This window comes from Symphodus melops (genome assembly GCF_947650265.1).
Source record: "Symphodus melops genome assembly, chromosome: 16".
NCBI lineage: Eukaryota > Metazoa > Chordata > Actinopteri > Labriformes > Labridae > Symphodus > Symphodus melops.
The window spans coordinates 19,435,802-19,454,671 of record NC_136706.1 but is presented as its reverse complement, the minus strand read 5'-3'; the positions used below and the strand labels follow the sequence as shown (position 1 = coordinate 19,454,671).

The window sequence follows — 18,870 nt, the reverse complement described above, 5'->3', positions numbered from 1 at the left end:
TGGAAAGCAAAGGTACTGCTCTAACCCCGTACAGCCCACCCATCTGTCTTTACTTTTTCTATACCCTGCTGCAGTAAGTTTTGAAATACTCTTCAGACTCCTGAATTGCACACAATGGATAAATGACTCCAGGGATTTAACTGGGAGGAGGGCATTTTTGTCTTCCAGAATGCATGTTGGTATGATTAACAGTTAACAATCTTTGTGGCCCCTAAGGGTTTGATTTTGCTCTTAAACTAAAGTACTTCAAATAAGTTTCTGACAATGTGAAACATTTGCAGGTGGAAAATCTATCTGGTGTGAACTCTACACAAAACAATTTTCTTGAGCTTGCAACGAACAGGAATTATGTTTGCTGAAATAACATGATGCAGATTTGTAAAAATATTTTTTTTTGCTTTGTCAGCCCGCTCCATAACAGGACAATTCATTTAAATATGTTTAAAATGGTTGAATGGAGGTCTAATAGATAACTTCTGATGCATAACAGATAGTCAGGGAATCTAAACGCTGATTGGCTTGGTGACGCAAGTTGAAATATTTGATCTGTAATTGATTGTTAGCTACACTTTTATGCAGATATCTGTTTATAGAGATGAATTAATCATCTCCATAATAACATCAATGGGAGCTGATATAGCATTAACATACTGCTTGCTTGTCGCTGTGTGGACAGTAAACATAAAGTAGAACAATACATAAATCATTATGGAAACTCTTGAACTGTTTTGCCTCTGGGTCTATGTAGTGTGTCCATTTAATGCTTGTTTAGGAATGTAGGCCTTTTACTCAAGTCGTAGCTTAGCTGGAGGTTACAGATCAAATGTATTGTTTAAATTTCTAGGTCTTTCGCTTTGCATTATATCCCGGGACCACCACTGGTGATTTGTTGGGTACTTTGATCCCGACCATGAGGGGGCACATGGGTGGTCCTTGTGAGAATTCAATCCCAGATCATGAAAGTGTTAATGCTGTCCAAAACCTGCTGAGCTCCTACAAACAAAAACTATAAATGAAAAGTCAGATGCTCACTCTTCTGCACATGACATACACATAACCACAGTAAATGAACCCTAAGTATAACGTGCTTGTTGTGATTTAGCACTCTGAGACTGGACATTGTGACCTCAGACCGTACAAATGTTTGGGGATCCAAAGGCAGAATCACAACCTACCGGCATTTGGCTCCTCGTGTTCTCACACTTCTGCTGCTGATTTTGTTGCACTGGTTTGCACAATGTTCGTGGCATTCTTTGTTAATTGGTGAAGCAACACTTTCCTAGTTTTTTCACACTCTTCTGTTTTTGGTAATTTAAAAACTGCCATATGTGTCTGTCCATACTCCATACTCCTGAAACATCAGATCACTGTCATTGTACATTTTTCCAGCTGAAATTACCTTCTGCTGTTTGCAAGACTGAGCCAGTTGGAGAACGTCTGCATACCTGTGTCTCGGTTAGATTTACGGACCTTGCCATTTGATTAGCCCTTTGTAGGAGCAAGTGTTCATTGTGTGTGTGTGTGTGTGTGTGTGTGTATGTGGTGTGTTTATGAAAGTGCTCTAGCCTGCAGCGCAGAGTGTCAGGCTGAGGGGCCTCCATAGATTTCTCTATGCTCTTAACAGAGGATCAGTCAGCTGTTCATGGAGACAGACTTGCTGATGGAAGGACAGTGGTTTGTTAAAACCATTTATTTAGCCCAGGTATTTCATGTCAAAATCAGTCTAACTGATTTAGTTATTTACTTTAGGTGGATCTTTATTTTCTGTATTGGTAGAAGTTAGGGGTGTGCACTGTTTGCCCTTGACTCAATGAAAGTTAGCACCAGAATTGGTAGTAGGTTAAACTCATAAATATTTTCTCAACACAGATTCACTATGATGGTCAAATGCAGTCTCTAAACTTTAGCATAGCAACCATATCTCCCTACTACCCTCATGTAAACAAGTACTCTAAAATACCCCATCAGGAGCATCCCAAGTAGAATTTGCTCTACTCTGCTAATGGATAACTGATGTGTTCACCCTTTATGCTGTCACATGTGCTTGATAAATTACAACCCACTTACATATTTGTTTAAAAATATCTTGTGAAATTGAAGTGGAGTTTGAAGTGGCCAGATTTTGATTTAAAAAGTCGAGTTTATCAAATTTATCCTGACATTGTACCCGCAGCACCACACTGACTCACACATCTGTCAACTGCATTACCACACCAGGATACTGTAACTGAGACAATAATGAAGCAAGACCAAGTGACAGTGTGATGGATAAGAAGTTTCAAGTCCTGGCAAGTCAGACCAGGTTCTGTCTTAAAGGCTGACAAGCTCATCCAAAAAAGGAAACCAGAAATGCTTATATGGCAATTATACAGTATGTGTAATGCAGACGCTTTGTACAATACATTGTGTTGTATTTAAAAAAAAAAAAAAATACTATGAATTTGATGAATTTTTGTTGACAATTCATTTTGTAATTCGTCAGACAAAAAGACAGAGCCAGCATGTTTTTTGATCCCTCACATCATAATGAATTATAGCACTGATGCTCACATGTGTAAGAAACACTGCGAAACTATACCACATGGCTGCACTCATATTATACCCACAGGTGATTGTAAAACTTGACTCCTATATTTTGTAAAAAATTACTCAAGATTTAGGTAACGAAGTATCAGGCTCCAGTGATTACCACCATTACTGCATCGATGAAGTGGAACTCTCAAGTTGTCTCTTGTTGAAGGTCTTCAGAGATGTTGGATCAGGTTGAGGTCAGCTCGGTGCAAACCACTCAAAATCTTCCACACTAAACTGCAGCAACTGTCTTTTATCAGCCTGAATATGTGCAAAGGTTTCAATAAGAAAAAAAGCCCAAAAGCACTTGGGACCAAACCACACTGTTGGTCTGTCTAAAATGTCATTGTGTCCTTTAAGCATTACGATTCTGCACTGACACCACTCTGCCAAAGCAGTTATAAGCAACCATGGATGAATACTTTTCCAACATATAATTTGTTTAAAATATTTAGCAACTGTATTATTTTGTTTCAGGCTGTTATTCTATTTAATGCTGAATGGTCAGTGTAAAAGGTTAGGAGCATGAGCTTAAGGATTAAAACTTGATTAAAGTCTGTTGGGTATGTATAATAGTCAGTGGGTTGAGTAGCATATTGTGTAAAGAGCTTTAGATAGTGGAAAGACTACATTGGCAATAGATATCCACAATCCATGTACTCTTTTTAAAATCAGTGTTATGGTCCTGGGGCTAGGAGCGGATGCAGCAAATACTTGTGATGTAAAGATTAATTTCAGTAGAAGAGACATCAAGAGTTCCTCTCTTGCAGGAGCATTGAGAGCAATTAAGAATAATGTAAAGTTTGTGAAGTCTGTGGATTCTTCATCTATAGAGTGGGCCGAACGTTACTCTCACTCATGTTGTGCCTGTGATCAGACAGTGTGGCGTAAGAACACACACACTGAATAAGCACACAGAGTCTATGCTTGCTCCAGCGTGCGTTCTGAGAGTGTAAACATTGTCTTGGCAAGTGATTTAAAGCTTTAAAGAGGTATTTACTGGTATTATGAAAGATTAGCTTGACAAGCTCATTACTGAGATGCATGATATGCAATGTCTGCTTTGTGGTGAATCTTAAATGGTGTCAAATTTTGAAGCTTTATGACCTAAAGGTGTCTTCTGAGCTTAATACCACTGCCACAAAGATATCAGCTCTTTGGCCTGATTACAATAGTGTAGTGGTGAAACTGATCATGCTTGAAAGAAAAAGACTTCTGTAGCAAGCTATCACAGCAAGCTTGTTGATAGATTCATTCTGATCGTGTGTTTTTAAGCTTGATGTCCCTGGTGGGACAAAAGCACCTAAAATAAAAAGGCACTGCCGGTTTATCTATCTGCCTCTATCACTATTTGAATTGTAACACTGTGTACAGCCTGTAGTGAAAATCGAGGATGTGACACATTATTAAGAATCATGGAGAAGGATTGTGATTTCCTGTGATTATCATGATTATCTTGCTTAGGAGTGGAAAAGTTAAATTATAAATATTAAACACAAAATAAATACAAAGGCAACGACTAATCATACTGTGTATTAAAACAAGCTTTAAAAAAAATTGAGAGAGTGAATGCTTGTAAAAAGAAAACACATGTAACCATCCAGGCCTCTTTATACCTTATGGTTACCAAATATACGTTTGGTTATATATTACATTATATTATAAGTATAAAGTAGTTCCCAGTTTGGTAAGCTGGTAGCCTAGCGTTTACTGTTCTGCCCCATGTACAGAGGCTACAGTCCTGGAGAACAGACAGCTCGGGTTCAAATCTGACCTGTGGCTGTTTTCCTTCATGTCGTTCTCCTCTCTCTCTTTCTCTCTGTATCTATAAGGGACTGACTCATCTCATCAGGATGAGAGGAAAAGGTTTGGAAATGTGATTTAAAAAAAACGTGGAAATTGTTGACGGAGAAAACCTGGACTGATCCTTTGGTGTGCAGTGCCATAGTTCACATGTATAATGTTTTATTCTCCACAATGTTTAACTGCGCAATCCTCAGAAAGTATTTTTTGCAGCAGGCAGGCCACTGTTCTCGTACCCTCGAGCTCTCTGTCTACGTCTCTGAGCTCCACTTTACTGCTCTCCATTACAACCCATTAGGGTCATCAAACTAAATTTACGGCCCTTTACTCCCTATCCCTCTCAGTAAGCCCCCCCACCACCCACACACACACACACACACACACACACACACACACACACACACCACTGTTCCCTGAGGCACAACATATTGATGTGCATTTGTTGTGTTTTTGTCTGCATGTAATACTCTGTGACATACAAGGGGAAATGCCTGGGTCACTGAGTTTTGAATGTACATTATTCTGTTTCTCCTTCTACCTTCTGGTTGCCGCAGAAATTTAAACTACTTTGTTTGTTTTTTTTGAAAGATGTTTTTTCATGTGCCAGAGACGTCATCGGAGTCAATAATAAGTTCATACTGTGGCAGCTCTTGTTATTAACCAACGTGATTTACAGTCAGCACAATTAGGGTTAGTTTTATGTAAGATGGGAGTTATTTTGAAATAAAGTGAGGTAGCCTTCTCCAGAGGGGACTCTGAAAATAAAAAAGTCATCCCAGGTGTTTCCTCAACATAAAGCAAATGATACCATGGTTGTGATACCTTGCCTGATATTAAATTTAAGGTCAAAGGTGAAATGGAGGCTCCAGCAATGTGAGGAGATTTAGTTCTAATAATCACAAATTTTTTGTGGTTTGTTAACACAATGCAACACAATGAACACCAATGAAATGTTACTTAGAAACATTGTATCCAAGTGTTTTGGACAGAAATTAAACTTTTGAGCAGAAATCAGAAAGGCCAGCGGTAATGGCGTCGAAAAAAAAGAAACAAAGGACACCCAAGGCCAAAGAAATCCTAGCATTTGTCAGCAGATCTCATGTCATATGGCGGCTATTAAAAAGATGAGAAGATGTGAGGGAGTGTTTTTGCGGGGGCTTTAGGAGAGTGATTTAGTTCTCTATGTAGGAAAAGTTCCATTACAACAAGATATTAACTGGTTTCCAGTTTTTGTTTTTTTGTTTTTTTAAGCTATGTCGTGTCTTCTCTGTCTGGATGGTTAGACACTGTTTTATCATACAGTGGTTGGATTCATTCTAGATAACATATTTAATTCAACACCACCCACTGACCTTTGGTTCTCTGGTTGTAGTAAATGTGCAAAAAACACACCAACTACAATACGGTAATGTTGAAAATGAGTGATCTTTATTGGCCATTAGATAAACTTGTTAGCCAAGTAAGACATCCACATCGAATATTGTTTTGGACAGCAAAACGAGACACAACCCAGCAAACATCTGTTAAAATGTTTAAGACATTGTCCTTGAATAATCTCCAATTCCTTTCTTCTTTCTCCACAGAATGGGTTTCTGCGACGAGGGAGTTCTCGAGGAGATGGAACGGTGCCTTCTGGATCCAATCGAAAAGGCTCAGTGGGTCGCGGGGATGTCTTTGTGGTAGATGAGGACACTGACTTATTGGATCCAATCTTCCAAAATGGAGGAGAAATCAACCCTCAGTGGAAACCATCCAGAACTGGACATAAGGGAAGCCAGAAGGGGAAGCCTGAGCTGTCCTCGAAGGACTTGGAGGAAAATATAACCACAGATAAAAAGACAGACTACAGTGGAAGGACTTCCTCACTGTTCCCTGGAAAACCCTCCAATGGCATCATTGATCTGGATGTCGTAGGGGCCACCAAGAAGCCCTCAGTGGGATTACCTGTGCTTCCAAAGATCCCATCAGATCGAATTACAAAAACAGACCCCGTTAAGGTAGAGCCTGATGAGAGTTCCAGGACAGTCTCAGAGTCCGAGGAGGGGAGACCAATCACCAACAAACATAAAACAGAGAACAAAGGTAAACAGCCAAAGAAGGAGCGCCCTGGCACTGTAACTATCGTATCAAGAGATGGAGACCTGGCCCTAGGCTCAGATGGCAAAATGTACCAGCTCCAGAGAGGGCCACCAGGCCGAATGGGTCCACCAGGGCCAGAAGTGAGTGGTCTTCTTGCTGATGTAAATCCCTTGTTTTAGAGTTTATGATGTAGCAGTTTTGGGACATTAGGCGGGACTGAGGTTTGTTTCAATCTGATGTATCTGTTCATTTTATGTTTCATATCAGAGAAAGAGTTAAAGTCAAGCCTCATGAATGAAAAAAGGGACGTTAATGCTTTACAGCTTACAAGAGCTGTTCTCCATCAGCTACCATCTGAGTTTGATCAGGGAACATTACACTGCTCAAACATATGTTGATCCACATGTCTTTGATGCTGAAATCCAAGCTCTAAGGAAACCGCACGTTTAAGAAGTGTCAACAGTTTGTCATAGTGTCACTTAATTTGAGAATCTTACTCTCTGGCTGAAGTGATGTCTTTGATGCCCAGAAATAAGATCATCAATAACTATCCAATCAGAAGGTTTACCTGGTGGTAAAGATGGGACCTCAAGACAGACAGAATCCGAACCAGACTGCACATATGGTGGCGGCTCGGTCAGTCTCTGGAGTCAAGCCTCCATAAAATCCACAGGATCACTCTGCACGATTAGTGTGATTGAAGACGTCTGTAGGAAACATGGAGGAGGATGTCCTGTTGGCTCAGGATTTTCTTCTCATGCTCTGCATTTCAGGTCTTTCTTGCTCTGCCTGTAGCTTTAGTGTAAACAAAGGATTGTTTCAAACTTCATATTTTAGCCAAAGTATTCATTTTGTTTAAATGCAAAGTGGTCTTACCTCGACATGGTCACAGAAAATACAACTCTCAGATTGGTTGGCAGGTGCATTGAAACAATAGGCCTACATCAAGATGTCGAGTGCCGTGTATTTCTTCACTTCTGACAATTTTTGTGAACATGTTTCTGTTTAAGGAAGCATTTGTTTTATTGTCACTGTTTTTCCATTCTTTTAACTGAGTTGCAAACGACGACTCATATTACTAAAATACATTTAAAGAATTTACTATTTTTAATCTTTAAAGTCTCTTAGTATAACTTTGATGCTCAAGGTTTTTAGAGCTAAACCTTTTTGCAATATTAATGATCAACAGTGTACCCCATGCACAGCAAAACTATGTTCTCAGGTGCCGGTCAGTCGGGACTGTACAATGTTAAAATGGCAAACTGAAAAATCATTTCCTGTCACTTTCTTGTGAGTGAACTCTCTCAATTCTGTGACTGTCATTCTGTGACTGTCAAGTCAATTTCAGTGTGCCACAATTTATTTGTTTTTTCTTTAAGTATTTTGCAAAAAGCCGCAAACTGTGTCTGAGCATTGTTAATACATTGTACTATTACTGCATAGTACCTATGTCTTTGAGTATGTTGAGCGGTTTTATGGAGGGTTGTTACTTTCTTCACAGGGCTGCTCAGGTGAGCCTGGCCTTGCTGGCTTTAAAGGTGATAAGGTAAGAGAAAGTTGTTTATAGCAGCCTATCATGATGTGTTACCTTTGTTCACTTTGACTCTGGATCTTAGTGCACCTGTGATTTTTGCATGTCCAGCACTGGAGCCACATCTTGTTTTATAGCTCAGTATCACTTTTGACATTTGAATACCCACTGCTATAAACTCATTTCATTCCTCTGTTAAGTTCACGTGAACATTATTCATGCCACATCTCATTGGCTACAGCAAATCATTTGTGCAATTTAACATTAAAACAAGGCTGTAGAATACCAAGACTGCTTGATTAGTCTTGCAATAATGTGCCATTTCATTAACATCTCCTAGGGTAAGATGGGCCTCGAGGGGAGTCCAGGAAAGAGGGGGGAACCAGGACCTCCTGGCCCAGCAGGTTTACCAACCTTCTACCTGTGGAAAAACACAGCAGAGGAATGGGCTGCCTTTCAGGTAAGACGAGCTGAGTTGTTATTACAGCAGCCCTACTTGTCAAATTCAGAGCATGGTCATCTGATTGTTCAGTCAACCACTGTTATGTATAATGCATTTGACATTTTCCCAAGAAATGATATCACACTGAGCAAAAACTGAACTGGTGAGAAGTCACTCTTGTATCTTTTCTACTGCAGAGTTCTTAGGGGGAAAAGAAAACTGTATAATAAGGACACATTTACAGGCTAACTGGATCAACATGTCTATGGTTTATGAGCTGAACTAACACTTCCTGGGCTAATCTCGCTCCAGAATCAGAGGGAGGAAATTGATATCTACCCTCCATCCAAATCCGACTAAGCTAGCACATTTGCTCAAAGTCTCTCAAACATGTTGGTGTCCATAAACGAGATAACGTTTCTTTGCTCTTCTCTCCTTAAGCCTTTATGCAATTTATCATCCTAAAAACATCAAATGTTCCCAAAGGCTGAACTATCTTACCCTGGTCTGTAGGATCCCCAGACTATCTGTAAAACCTCTGACCCTACAGTTAGCGTGCGTGCAAGCTGATGCTTTATCCTCATCTGTTTAATATCTCTGCAGTGGCCACAGCTGTGTGTTGTTGAACACACCCAGCAGTAAGTCAGCATGATGGAAACTGCAAGTCTGTTCTTGAAATAAGAGGCCCAAAATAAGTCTGTTGGTCGTTTGTGAAGGAGATTTGTTACTCTAAGTGCTTTGAACTCTCTGTGGACGTCCTGCAGGGGTCATTCACATATTCATTTTTTTCTGAATGAGAGTAAGTGATGAGCTGAGGATAGATGTTTTAGTAAGAGGGTCTGCAAGAAGCTTATGGTATTCATTTTCAGTTATGTGTTCCACAAAGGGGTTTCAGACGCATACTCTATTTTTCTGTCATTTTCTTTTATTCATACTGTGTCTCTAATCTCCCTGCAGCAAACCAATTTCTATCAGTTACTTCGTTCTGGTTGGCCTGTAAGTACACTGCAACATTTCATACCCTGTCTTTGTTGGGTCAAGTGTTCGTCCTGGTTCTTGTTGACCTGAGGCTGGTTTCTTTTTTTGTGAGTTTACAGAGTGAAGAAGGCTCTGCAGGACCCCCTGGAGAGATGGGTAGACCTGGCATACAGGTTAGACAAAAATAAAGATGACGAGGCTAAATAGATACAAAACTTAGAATATCTGCTTAATGACCTTCTACTGATCTTTTTTTTCTTCCTCAGGGGCCACCTGGCGAACATGGGGAGCGAGGACAACCTGGGATGCCAGGAGAGATGGTAAGCATCCAAAACTTCACTTCCTGTTCCACGGATTACTTTGTTGTTTTTTGAACTGTAGGCTATTTCTGAGGTGTCCTGTCTTGAGTTACAGGTTTCTGCCCACAGGAACAAATATATGGTGATGTAAACATAACACTGGTAATGAGAATAGCCTAGAAGACCTGTCAATAAAGTCAGGAGGAAAATAATTACTTTATTAAGAAGGACATTACTTTTATTTCTCTCTTGAATGATTTTGTTTAAATTCCAGCCCTTTATTGACGTTTAATGAGGCCTTTAGTTTCACGTAAGTCACAGCTTTATGGCGGCACCATTACATCAGTTGGAAAAATCTGGGCATCATTTCACGTTCAATGAAATCTGACACATTTGGAGTCGTTGTGATCTTTCGATCATTCGCATCATGTTCAGATTGACTTCAAAGGGGTTGACTTGTGAAAGACAAAACACTAAGATTTTTATTTTTTTAAGAACGAGCCGAGCTGTGGATCCGGTTTCACCGGGTCTAACCACACAGTGTTAGGTTAAATGAAGTGTAACAGAGCTGGAGGAGCAGGGTGAGTGTGGTTAAAGGGAGTGGGTGTTTGGAAACCCTCTGCACATGAACCTCCCTGTGACGTAACCTTCTCATTTTGAGAGAATAAGCAATGAAATTATATTTATTGCTAAATTAAGATGTTCCATGTTTTTTTCCTAAGTTTGATTACACTGAGGCGTACTGGATCCAGTTTTCTCAATTTCTTCTGAGTTATTTCATAACTTACTTGTTCTCTCATTGCTTGTGATTTAGTGCAGGGTCCCATCAGATTTGAAAACCTTTGACTTTGTTTGTTTGGGTGAACAGCCTTAAATGGTGAAGGTGAATTCAGCTGTGTTATATCCATGTCAAAATCCTTTTTAAAATACATAAATATGCGTCCTGGAAGTCCGCTGTGCCCATATGGAAAGTGTGAGCCTGATGACATTTATTGTGTGAGGTCTCAGCTGAGTAATGACTTGGTACTGAGACCAAACAGTGTGGTTTGGAGAGTTGGAAACACTCAAGTCGCCGGTACACTTTGGTTTGTTTAAATCCCGTGTGGCAGAGAATATAGATCCACTGTTTGTGTATGTTTGTGTTTCAGTTACTGTGTAGCCTGCATGAATGTAAGCATATTAGGTTTGTTCTATCATAACCAGATATCTTCTTGTTGGTAAGGTTACCTCATCGTCTGTGTGCATAGATAAATACATGTCCAATACATACAAACATGCACACAAGCAAAAGCATACAGTAATTAGGCTTGATTGTGGGATGTTTGGTCGGCACGTAACACAACAATCATTTCCAACCTGAGGCGCTGGATGACCAAGAAGAGGTCCCAAGGCGACACACAGGGTTTGAAAACTTTATGTTTGGCTTTGCTGAATATTTTAGACTTTTTTTTTTAAATGATTCAAAGCGTGATTGAAATGATTAATTTGTAAGCTTGTCATAACAATAGGCTCTAAGTAGCAGAGGATGCCTCGTGATCTCACAGTGAAGCTTGTGTTGAAGTGCTTTGAACTTGCAGTTATTTAGATTTAGTCAATTAGTATGCTCCACTGTTTGCAAACAGAAGTCAGATGTCCAAGGGTGTTACACAACTTGATTTATTTTCTCAGTAATCATTTATCTAATTGTTGTGATGTCTCTACCTCCATTTACAGTAAAATGGATACAAAAGTGGTTCAGGCTTTTTGGTATGTCTTCCAGCTGTTGACTTGTTGCTAATACAGAATCTCTCATCTCTGATAGAGAAGTAGAAGTGTATGTCCAACCTCTCATCTGAGTGAATATGGTCCCATCTGGCTTCCAAAAACAAGTTGGCCAATATTCTGCACTTAAGGCATTATTATTATAATTTGCAGCAAATGGGTGATGCAACGTACTATGAGTGGCTGCATTCGAACAGTGTCGGTTTCAGGAGGCTCATGGGGTTGAGAATCCCTGTTGTAGACAATGCTCCACTTAATTCAAGCTCCATGCTCGCTGAATTAATTTGAAACCAATTTGAACAAAAGCTCCGACCGAGATCAGAGCCAGTGAGCAAGGCACAGAATCCCTGACTGTTCCAGTGAAGCGTTTTAAGCATGATTATAAAAGCAGCATGCAGGCGTGTTGTCCATTAATCCAGGCATCACAAACAAGTCTGATGATTAACTTGGCAGGCACAGGTGGTTTCGCCGTTCTCTGTGAGTAGATGCATGTTCTCCACCTGTCTGCAGCCAGAGTTATTGTAACCACAGTCTTTTCGACACATTGATGATATTCAGGTGATGATCCATCTGTGTGATGAACGTCTCTGGTGAGTGGAGGAGCGGGTCAGTGTCTTTATGGTACAAATGAATGTCATGTAAACTCAAGTTATTTGACAGTGTGAAGCTCAGCATGTTTGTAGATTGAACGTGCTCCTTAAGTAAATCTATGAAGATGTCCAAACTGTTCACCAAGGTCGATAAAGAGTCAGCATCAACAGGAGGTATTATTTATTTTGTCTGTTAGGGTGAGATGGGTCAACGGGGCCCTCCTGGACGAGCCGGGGCCCCAGGGAAAGACGGGGAGAATGGTGAAGATGGAGAGCCCGGGTCGTGTGGTGCTCCTGGATCACAGGTGGGAAAGTTCTGTATGATAATCACTTTAACGGCACACAAATAATGCATGTGCATTATAGTTCATATTATGAGGTGCTTATGGTTTCTCCATCCCATGTCTGTTTGACATCAGGGCCCCTGGGGATACAGGGGGGAGCGAGGCACCAAGGGGGAAAAAGGGGACGAGGTGAGTAATGACATTCAGGATTTACTGTTTGTGAAACTGTGAACAGTCTGAACTCATTTTTTGTCTTTTGTTTTACCACCTAAATGTTCTTAAACTCTGAGTTTTTAAAACTGTCTCTTTAGCTTAATGCTTCTTTATGTTCCAGGTTGTTGTGTAATGGATAGATTTAAACAGCTGCTGATACACAATGATATGAACAGGATGAGAGTGATTAAAAAAGGAATTGTTTGTTTACGTATTCAGGGTCTTGTTGGCCTTAAAGGCCCAAGAGGGGAAGTTGGTGAACCTGGTGAAAAGGTACTTATTAATGCTATTGATCAACCATTCTGAATGTGAAGAATAAACTGTATATGTCCTTGCAAACCACTGACTCATGCATGACTGACACTCACTGCTGCACAACATGAAGAACTTTTACTCTACGCGTCTTTATGAGGTTTGCAAACAGCAGACAGACCATGCTGCATTTACTGTGTACATATATAACCTTTTTTATGATTTTCCATTTTTATAGGGCTCAACTGGTTTACCTGGCCCACCAGGCCATGTCGGACCCCCAGTAAGTCTCAGACTCTACTTGTTTTTGGTTCCTTTTCAGGAGTGAAATAAATCAGAGATTTAACCTTTTTATAATGAACACTTTGCAATGTCTCTGTCCTCTGATGTTACTCACAAAGAACATGTCAGTTGTCATGTACAAAGATCTGTTTAAAGAATGACTCTTACAGCTGGGTTAAATCTCTTAAATCAGTTTTTGTCCTGCTTTGAACAGTCAGGAGCTGACTCCTATAATTGTCTCTTCACTCAGATTGATTATACTGCTAATAAACTGACATGGAATGAGAATCTCTATTACTGCAAGTCATTGCTGAATCCTGTTTTGGAAAATAGTGTGCCGAGTCTGTGTGTCAGAATGATATATTGTTGTTAAGTCTACATTAAAAATCTTCTCTGCAGGGGCCTCAGGGGGTGCGCGGTGGCGACGGGCCAGAGGGGCCCATTGGCCCTGATGTGAGTGTTGTTTTATCTCTCTGTTGTTGCTTAAGAAGTTCTTTGCACAAATATTTGTCTTGTATAATAGAATATGTATACACAAAATGTGTCTTTGGTTTGGTTTTATCTCTCACACTGTTTACTTCAGACTGACTTTGTGTGGTTATTTCGACATTTAAAGAATTAGTTCGAGAAACAGAATTAGTATCCCAGAGCAGCTATAACAACTGAAATGTGTAATAAACATTGAATGTACTCCTTTAATTATTATATTATGATCCCTCTCCAAACTATTGACTTTGTTTGTGGTTTAGCCACAAGAAAAATAATACAATATTTATACTGCTTTGGTTAGAGCTCAAATGAAGAGTATTTAAGAAAATGTTTTTGGAATGTTTTTTATATCTTCTTTGCAGCTGTAATGTGAATGAGGGAGAGGAATACCCTACTTTACACAAGCTGTGTTTGGTTCTCATAAAACATTCATTACATTTTCCAGACTGTAAGGGATGAGCAATTAATGACAGACTTTTTGGATAACTCTCCACTTTAAGATGTAGTTATACAGTAGGTGTTTTCTTGTGAGAGAGGGTGATCATGTATACTGTTCTGAACTTCTTGTCATCAGGGGGAGAGAGGGTTGGATGGTCCTCGAGGTTCGCCTGGCCCGGCGGTAAGCAGACAAGCAGCAACATTGTCTAAATATGAGTTAAATAGTGCTCGATATCAGTATATACTGTATGATCTCTGTGTGTTTACCAGGGCGCCACAGGGTTCACAGGAAGAGTTGGCAATCAAGGAGTTAATGGATCAAGGGTAAGGATTTCGCACAACCAATAGCGAATACAGCTCTTTCTGATTGGTTACTTTATTTCTTTATTTAATCCATCTTATGATGAATTTGTTCAAATATATAGAAAGAAAACAAAGATGAAGAATTGACATGAAAAGCGATCTCATTCTGTCACTGCATGAACATGTTTTGTATTTTGAAATTCATTTTCTCATGATGACATTTTCAGAAATGGACAAATTGTTTGAGAGTATGAGCTCAGTCAGCAGGTGAGTTCCCGTGTGTATAAATGGTTTATTGTTCCTTTCAGGGGGACATGGGTCCTGCTGGCAGTGTCGGCCCCAAAGGCCCACAGGTATACAGACATTATGTTTGCTTTTATATGCTGCAGTTATTCAACTTCCAGGAAATGTTGTGACACTTTGTTTGGCGTGACATGTTTGGCTTTCCTTTTCTTGACTAGGGGCCTCCAGGTTTAGAGGGACAGATGGGACCTCCAGGACCTAGAGGATCTCAAGTGAGTGTAGTTCAAGGCCGGGCTGCCCACGGAGACTGATGACTGATTGTGGAGCTGCTGTATTCACCTTGCAGCCACTAATATGCACAGGGTTAAAGTTGATATTTGTATCTTTACAGGGTCATCTAGGACTGATTGGGGCTGCTGGACCTAAAGGAGATTCTGTACGTTTTTTTATTATCAAGTGAACATTTTCCTGGTTTAATCTTCTTTCTTTAGTGAGCCAAAAGAGACCTCCATAAAAGAAATACATTATATATATATATATATATATATATATATATATATATATAAATATATATGTATAAATATCAGGACTGTGTTATGTCTCGGTCTGTGTCAAACTTTTCATATCCAAATCTAGAGACTGAACTAGCATGACTTTAGGTTTCAGGATGTCGCCTGGTGTCCTGCCTCTGTTTGAAATGAACACCTTCTGTGTGACTTTCATTCTCCTCCATTTGAGTTTTTTTCCGTCGTAAGTGTACCTGCATTCAATCGATGCAGAAGAATGCAGAGTCTTTCAGATAATGAAGAAACGATAGTTTCAATCCAAGAATCTATTTATATAACTATATCTATAGCAGACCTTTAACTGGTATGTTTCAATCGTGATGAAGTGGAATAAAAAAAAAACTTTCATCAGATGTACATATTTTAAATAAAGTATTGATGGTAGTAGTATTTTAAAGGGTGTGTCCTTATGCTTTTCTGATGGAACAAATATTAAGAGTAGCTCAGTCCTCATGTTGGGAAAATACTTAATCATGCATTTTCATGCCAGAATCTATCACGCTGGGTTTTTTTTGGGGGGGGGGGGGGGGGGGGGGGGTTTCCCCAGATAGTTTTATGGTAATTGGGTTATATGTCCTCAGTAAAGGTTTGAGAGCCACGGACTAAGTAGAATCGGTTTGGCATTGTGTAGATTAGTCTTATATAGATGTCTACATGTAAGAGCAACTAGCTGTGTACTCCGGTCTTATCTAAGAACAGAGAATACCAAATCTTATCCCTCTGTGATGTTTCTTTTTTTTCACATCAGGGGCCTGTGGGGCCAACCGGGGCCCGTGGGGATCCCGGCTTTGAGGGACCCATGGTGAGTGGCATTCACACATGAGTTCAGGGTTTTACATCATCACATTACAGTCAAACACATTTGATGGACAGTTTGGAGGTTTGATAGAGTGGTTGATTCAGACTCCCTCCTCTGCAGGGTTCGCTGACAGACCCTTTTGTCTCCACAGCAGCTTTTCATCTTTCACAAACTGAAGATTTTGTCTCTTTGCTCTCAGAGGCACTACAACAGTGTGACAGTGCCCTCTGCTGGCTGTAGTACCTGAGTGGACCATGACATGATTTGATTTATTCTGGGTAACATCAGGTAGTCTAATTGAGATCTTTTATTTAAGAGAGACCTTTGCACAAAGACAAACACGTATACATGTTTGATCATTGAGAGAAGCACAATAATGTTCACTGTTATAAAGTTTCATAATCAGTTAATGATACGCTTCTTTAACTGCAGGTATGACTTAAATGTTAGAGAAACGGGAGACTGACTCAAGATACGTTTAGAGCTTTTTTTTTCATGTATTTGCTGCAAAGTATTTTAACCTCCTTTTAAAGAGCCCAACATGAACGGGAGATACTCGTACTGTTTAATGAGCAGTATTATTTTATGTTATGTTTTAAGATATAAACAGCTTTTTGTTTAAAGATGCATCAGTTCTGCAAAGTGTTTGACTTATTTTCACTGTGTAGTCAAACTCATTCAACCTTTTTTTTAATTTCTGAAATTACATTAACTTCTATCTTTTTGGATAATTGAATTATTTCTCTGTACAATCACTTTCTTGTTGTGAACCACTTTCTTGTTTACACTTCTGATAATTAGGTTGTAAGTTGCTGATTGGTCCTTCACTCCATCAGCCATGGTTGCTCATGTCTGATTTCTTTCCAGGGTGCCACTGGGAGACAGGGTCCTGTGGGTTTTCCTGGCATGCCGGTGGGTGCTCTTGGTAGATTTCAAAACACATTTACTGCAAAACCCTATAATGTAAACTCCCATTGACCATTTGACTGTTTACAGGGTAACAGGGGACCAGACGGGGACAAGGGGGATCCAGGACCTAAAGGCGACAAAGTATGAGCTAGCAAATGTTTTTTAACCTTAAAATGCCAACAAGACGAGGAGCATAAGCATGTTTGTCAAAATGCTCCAACATGTTTACCCTAACATCTCGGGAGCTGTGTGATTCACAAAGATCTCTTCCATTCAGACTGAATATTTTTTGAAATATTTTAAATAGTTTAATTTTTTCTGTTTTCATCTCAGGGTATTCAAGGGCCGGCAGGTATTATGGGACCTCAGGGAGAGAGGGGCACCTCTGGCTTCCAAGGTTTTCCAGGCATCAAGGGCCAACCTGGCTCCACAGGCCCTGAGGTACACTGAAAAGCCCTTCAGTCATCTGACTGACTGATTTACACAAGTTACTACAGAAGCCGACTTGTTTTCAGATCAAATAGCCCGTGTTGCTTTTTGTAGGATGGTGATTTACACTGACGATAAGAAAAACAAGCTTGATTGCAAGATTTTAATTCCACAATGTAGCAAAGTATTTGCAGCATCACATTTTATGAAATGATCTTTTAACCAGGAACAGACGATGTGTGGTGAAGGTGAAAAAGGAAACAAGCTTGGCTGACTTTTATTTTTCTTCATTCAGGGCACAAATGGAGAAACGGGCCTTCAGGGGAAACAGGGCAGCCGTGGGTTAAAGGTCAGTGATGATTAATGTGTCTGAACACAAAGAAATGTCAGATGACTTCATATGTTGATCCAAACTTCACATTTCACTCTGAAACACGAGAGCGCCCACTAGCTTCCTGCATGTACATTTAACCATCCAATATATCAAAAAGCAAACAGAGCCATTATTCTGCAGCCTGCAAGTCAACGAGAGCATGTCTTTATAAACATCAGGGTTTTAATCTCAATTCAGGCCTCAGCCAAAACCTCAATAAGATGATGAAGAAAAACTCTTATCTTGTATTTGCTAACAAATCTGAATCCCCTGCACAAACCAAAACAAAACACTTATTTGGCTTTAGGGCTCAAGTTGAGGATGCACTTTGTGTTTGTGAGACGTACAAACACACTGTTGAAAAACTTTGCATAACTATCAGCAACAGTGTACATGGCTTACTTAGCTAAGCATACCCAATCTGCAGGTCTGTATGTGTTTCTACCCTACACTAAACGGTGTGATAGAGACACCGCCTGGCCAGTCCACAGTATCAGAGTCCTTATTAAGCCATATCAAGTGTAAAGCTGTTTTCAAATGTCCAGATTCATTGAACCATGTTTTGCCAGGTGTGGTAATAAGCACATTACACATTTTGTGATTCTCGGAAAGAGATGGGAACTAGGTCAAAGGTCAAAAATGTTCTGAGTACAGAAATATAAAAAATAATCAACTTCCTCCCATGACTACACAACATTAGCATCGCTGCTTTGGAATTGAAACATCATTTATACATATATGTATACAGGTGCTTGATGCTCTGCCACAGTTACTAACATCCTCACATCTTTGAAGGGCAATAGAGGACCAGATGGACGTAGTGGCAAACCAGGACCCAGAGGAAGCAAGGTATTACATAAAGCTGAAGAAACTCATGAATATATTATTATGTATTAGGCTTTCGAAGCACTTCTTTGTTCCTTTTTGGTGTTAATGTGTTTTTGTTTTTGTTTTGTTTTTTCTGAAGGGTCGGCAAGGAAAGCGAGGCAACACTGGCCAGCCAGGTCCACCGGTAAACTTTTCCATTATTCTAAAGCCTATCAGACTGTAACTAAATGGTTAATTTTCCTTTAGTCCTAAAAGTCTGAAACCTGCCACTTTCTGTCAGGTGTCATGAGGAAACGTTTGTTGTGATTTGTGCAGTGACAAATGATTCATTTCATGATTGGTATTCAAAACAAAACATCCGAAGAGAAGTTGAAATCATTCAGATTTTCATAGCTGATGTTTTAATCG

General features: G+C 39.8%; 1 protein-coding gene across 1 annotated transcript in view; it reads left to right on the top strand.

Annotated features, from left to right (window-relative positions):
* Nucleotides 1–18,870, top strand: part of LOC306836854 (uncharacterized protein) — an 83,452-nt gene that overhangs the window by 37,658 nt on the left and 26,924 nt on the right. The window contains exons 8-30 of the mRNA XM_079364186.1: nucleotides 5,958–6,593; nucleotides 7,955–7,999; nucleotides 8,325–8,444; nucleotides 9,384–9,422; nucleotides 9,524–9,577; nucleotides 9,671–9,724; nucleotides 12,252–12,359; nucleotides 12,474–12,527; nucleotides 12,771–12,824; nucleotides 13,042–13,086; nucleotides 13,485–13,538; nucleotides 14,149–14,193; nucleotides 14,283–14,336; nucleotides 14,624–14,668; nucleotides 14,777–14,830; nucleotides 14,950–14,994; nucleotides 15,873–15,926; nucleotides 16,791–16,835; nucleotides 16,920–16,973; nucleotides 17,166–17,273; nucleotides 17,557–17,610; nucleotides 18,430–18,483; nucleotides 18,602–18,646. Of these exons, the coding sequence (XP_079220312.1) occupies nucleotides 5,958–6,593; nucleotides 7,955–7,999; nucleotides 8,325–8,444; nucleotides 9,384–9,422; nucleotides 9,524–9,577; nucleotides 9,671–9,724; nucleotides 12,252–12,359; nucleotides 12,474–12,527; nucleotides 12,771–12,824; nucleotides 13,042–13,086; nucleotides 13,485–13,538; nucleotides 14,149–14,193; nucleotides 14,283–14,336; nucleotides 14,624–14,668; nucleotides 14,777–14,830; nucleotides 14,950–14,994; nucleotides 15,873–15,926; nucleotides 16,791–16,835; nucleotides 16,920–16,973; nucleotides 17,166–17,273; nucleotides 17,557–17,610; nucleotides 18,430–18,483; nucleotides 18,602–18,646 (1,920 nt within the window). The remainder of the gene's footprint in view (nucleotides 1–5,957; nucleotides 6,594–7,954; nucleotides 8,000–8,324; nucleotides 8,445–9,383; nucleotides 9,423–9,523; nucleotides 9,578–9,670; nucleotides 9,725–12,251; nucleotides 12,360–12,473; nucleotides 12,528–12,770; nucleotides 12,825–13,041; nucleotides 13,087–13,484; nucleotides 13,539–14,148; nucleotides 14,194–14,282; nucleotides 14,337–14,623; nucleotides 14,669–14,776; nucleotides 14,831–14,949; nucleotides 14,995–15,872; nucleotides 15,927–16,790; nucleotides 16,836–16,919; nucleotides 16,974–17,165; nucleotides 17,274–17,556; nucleotides 17,611–18,429; nucleotides 18,484–18,601; nucleotides 18,647–18,870) is intronic.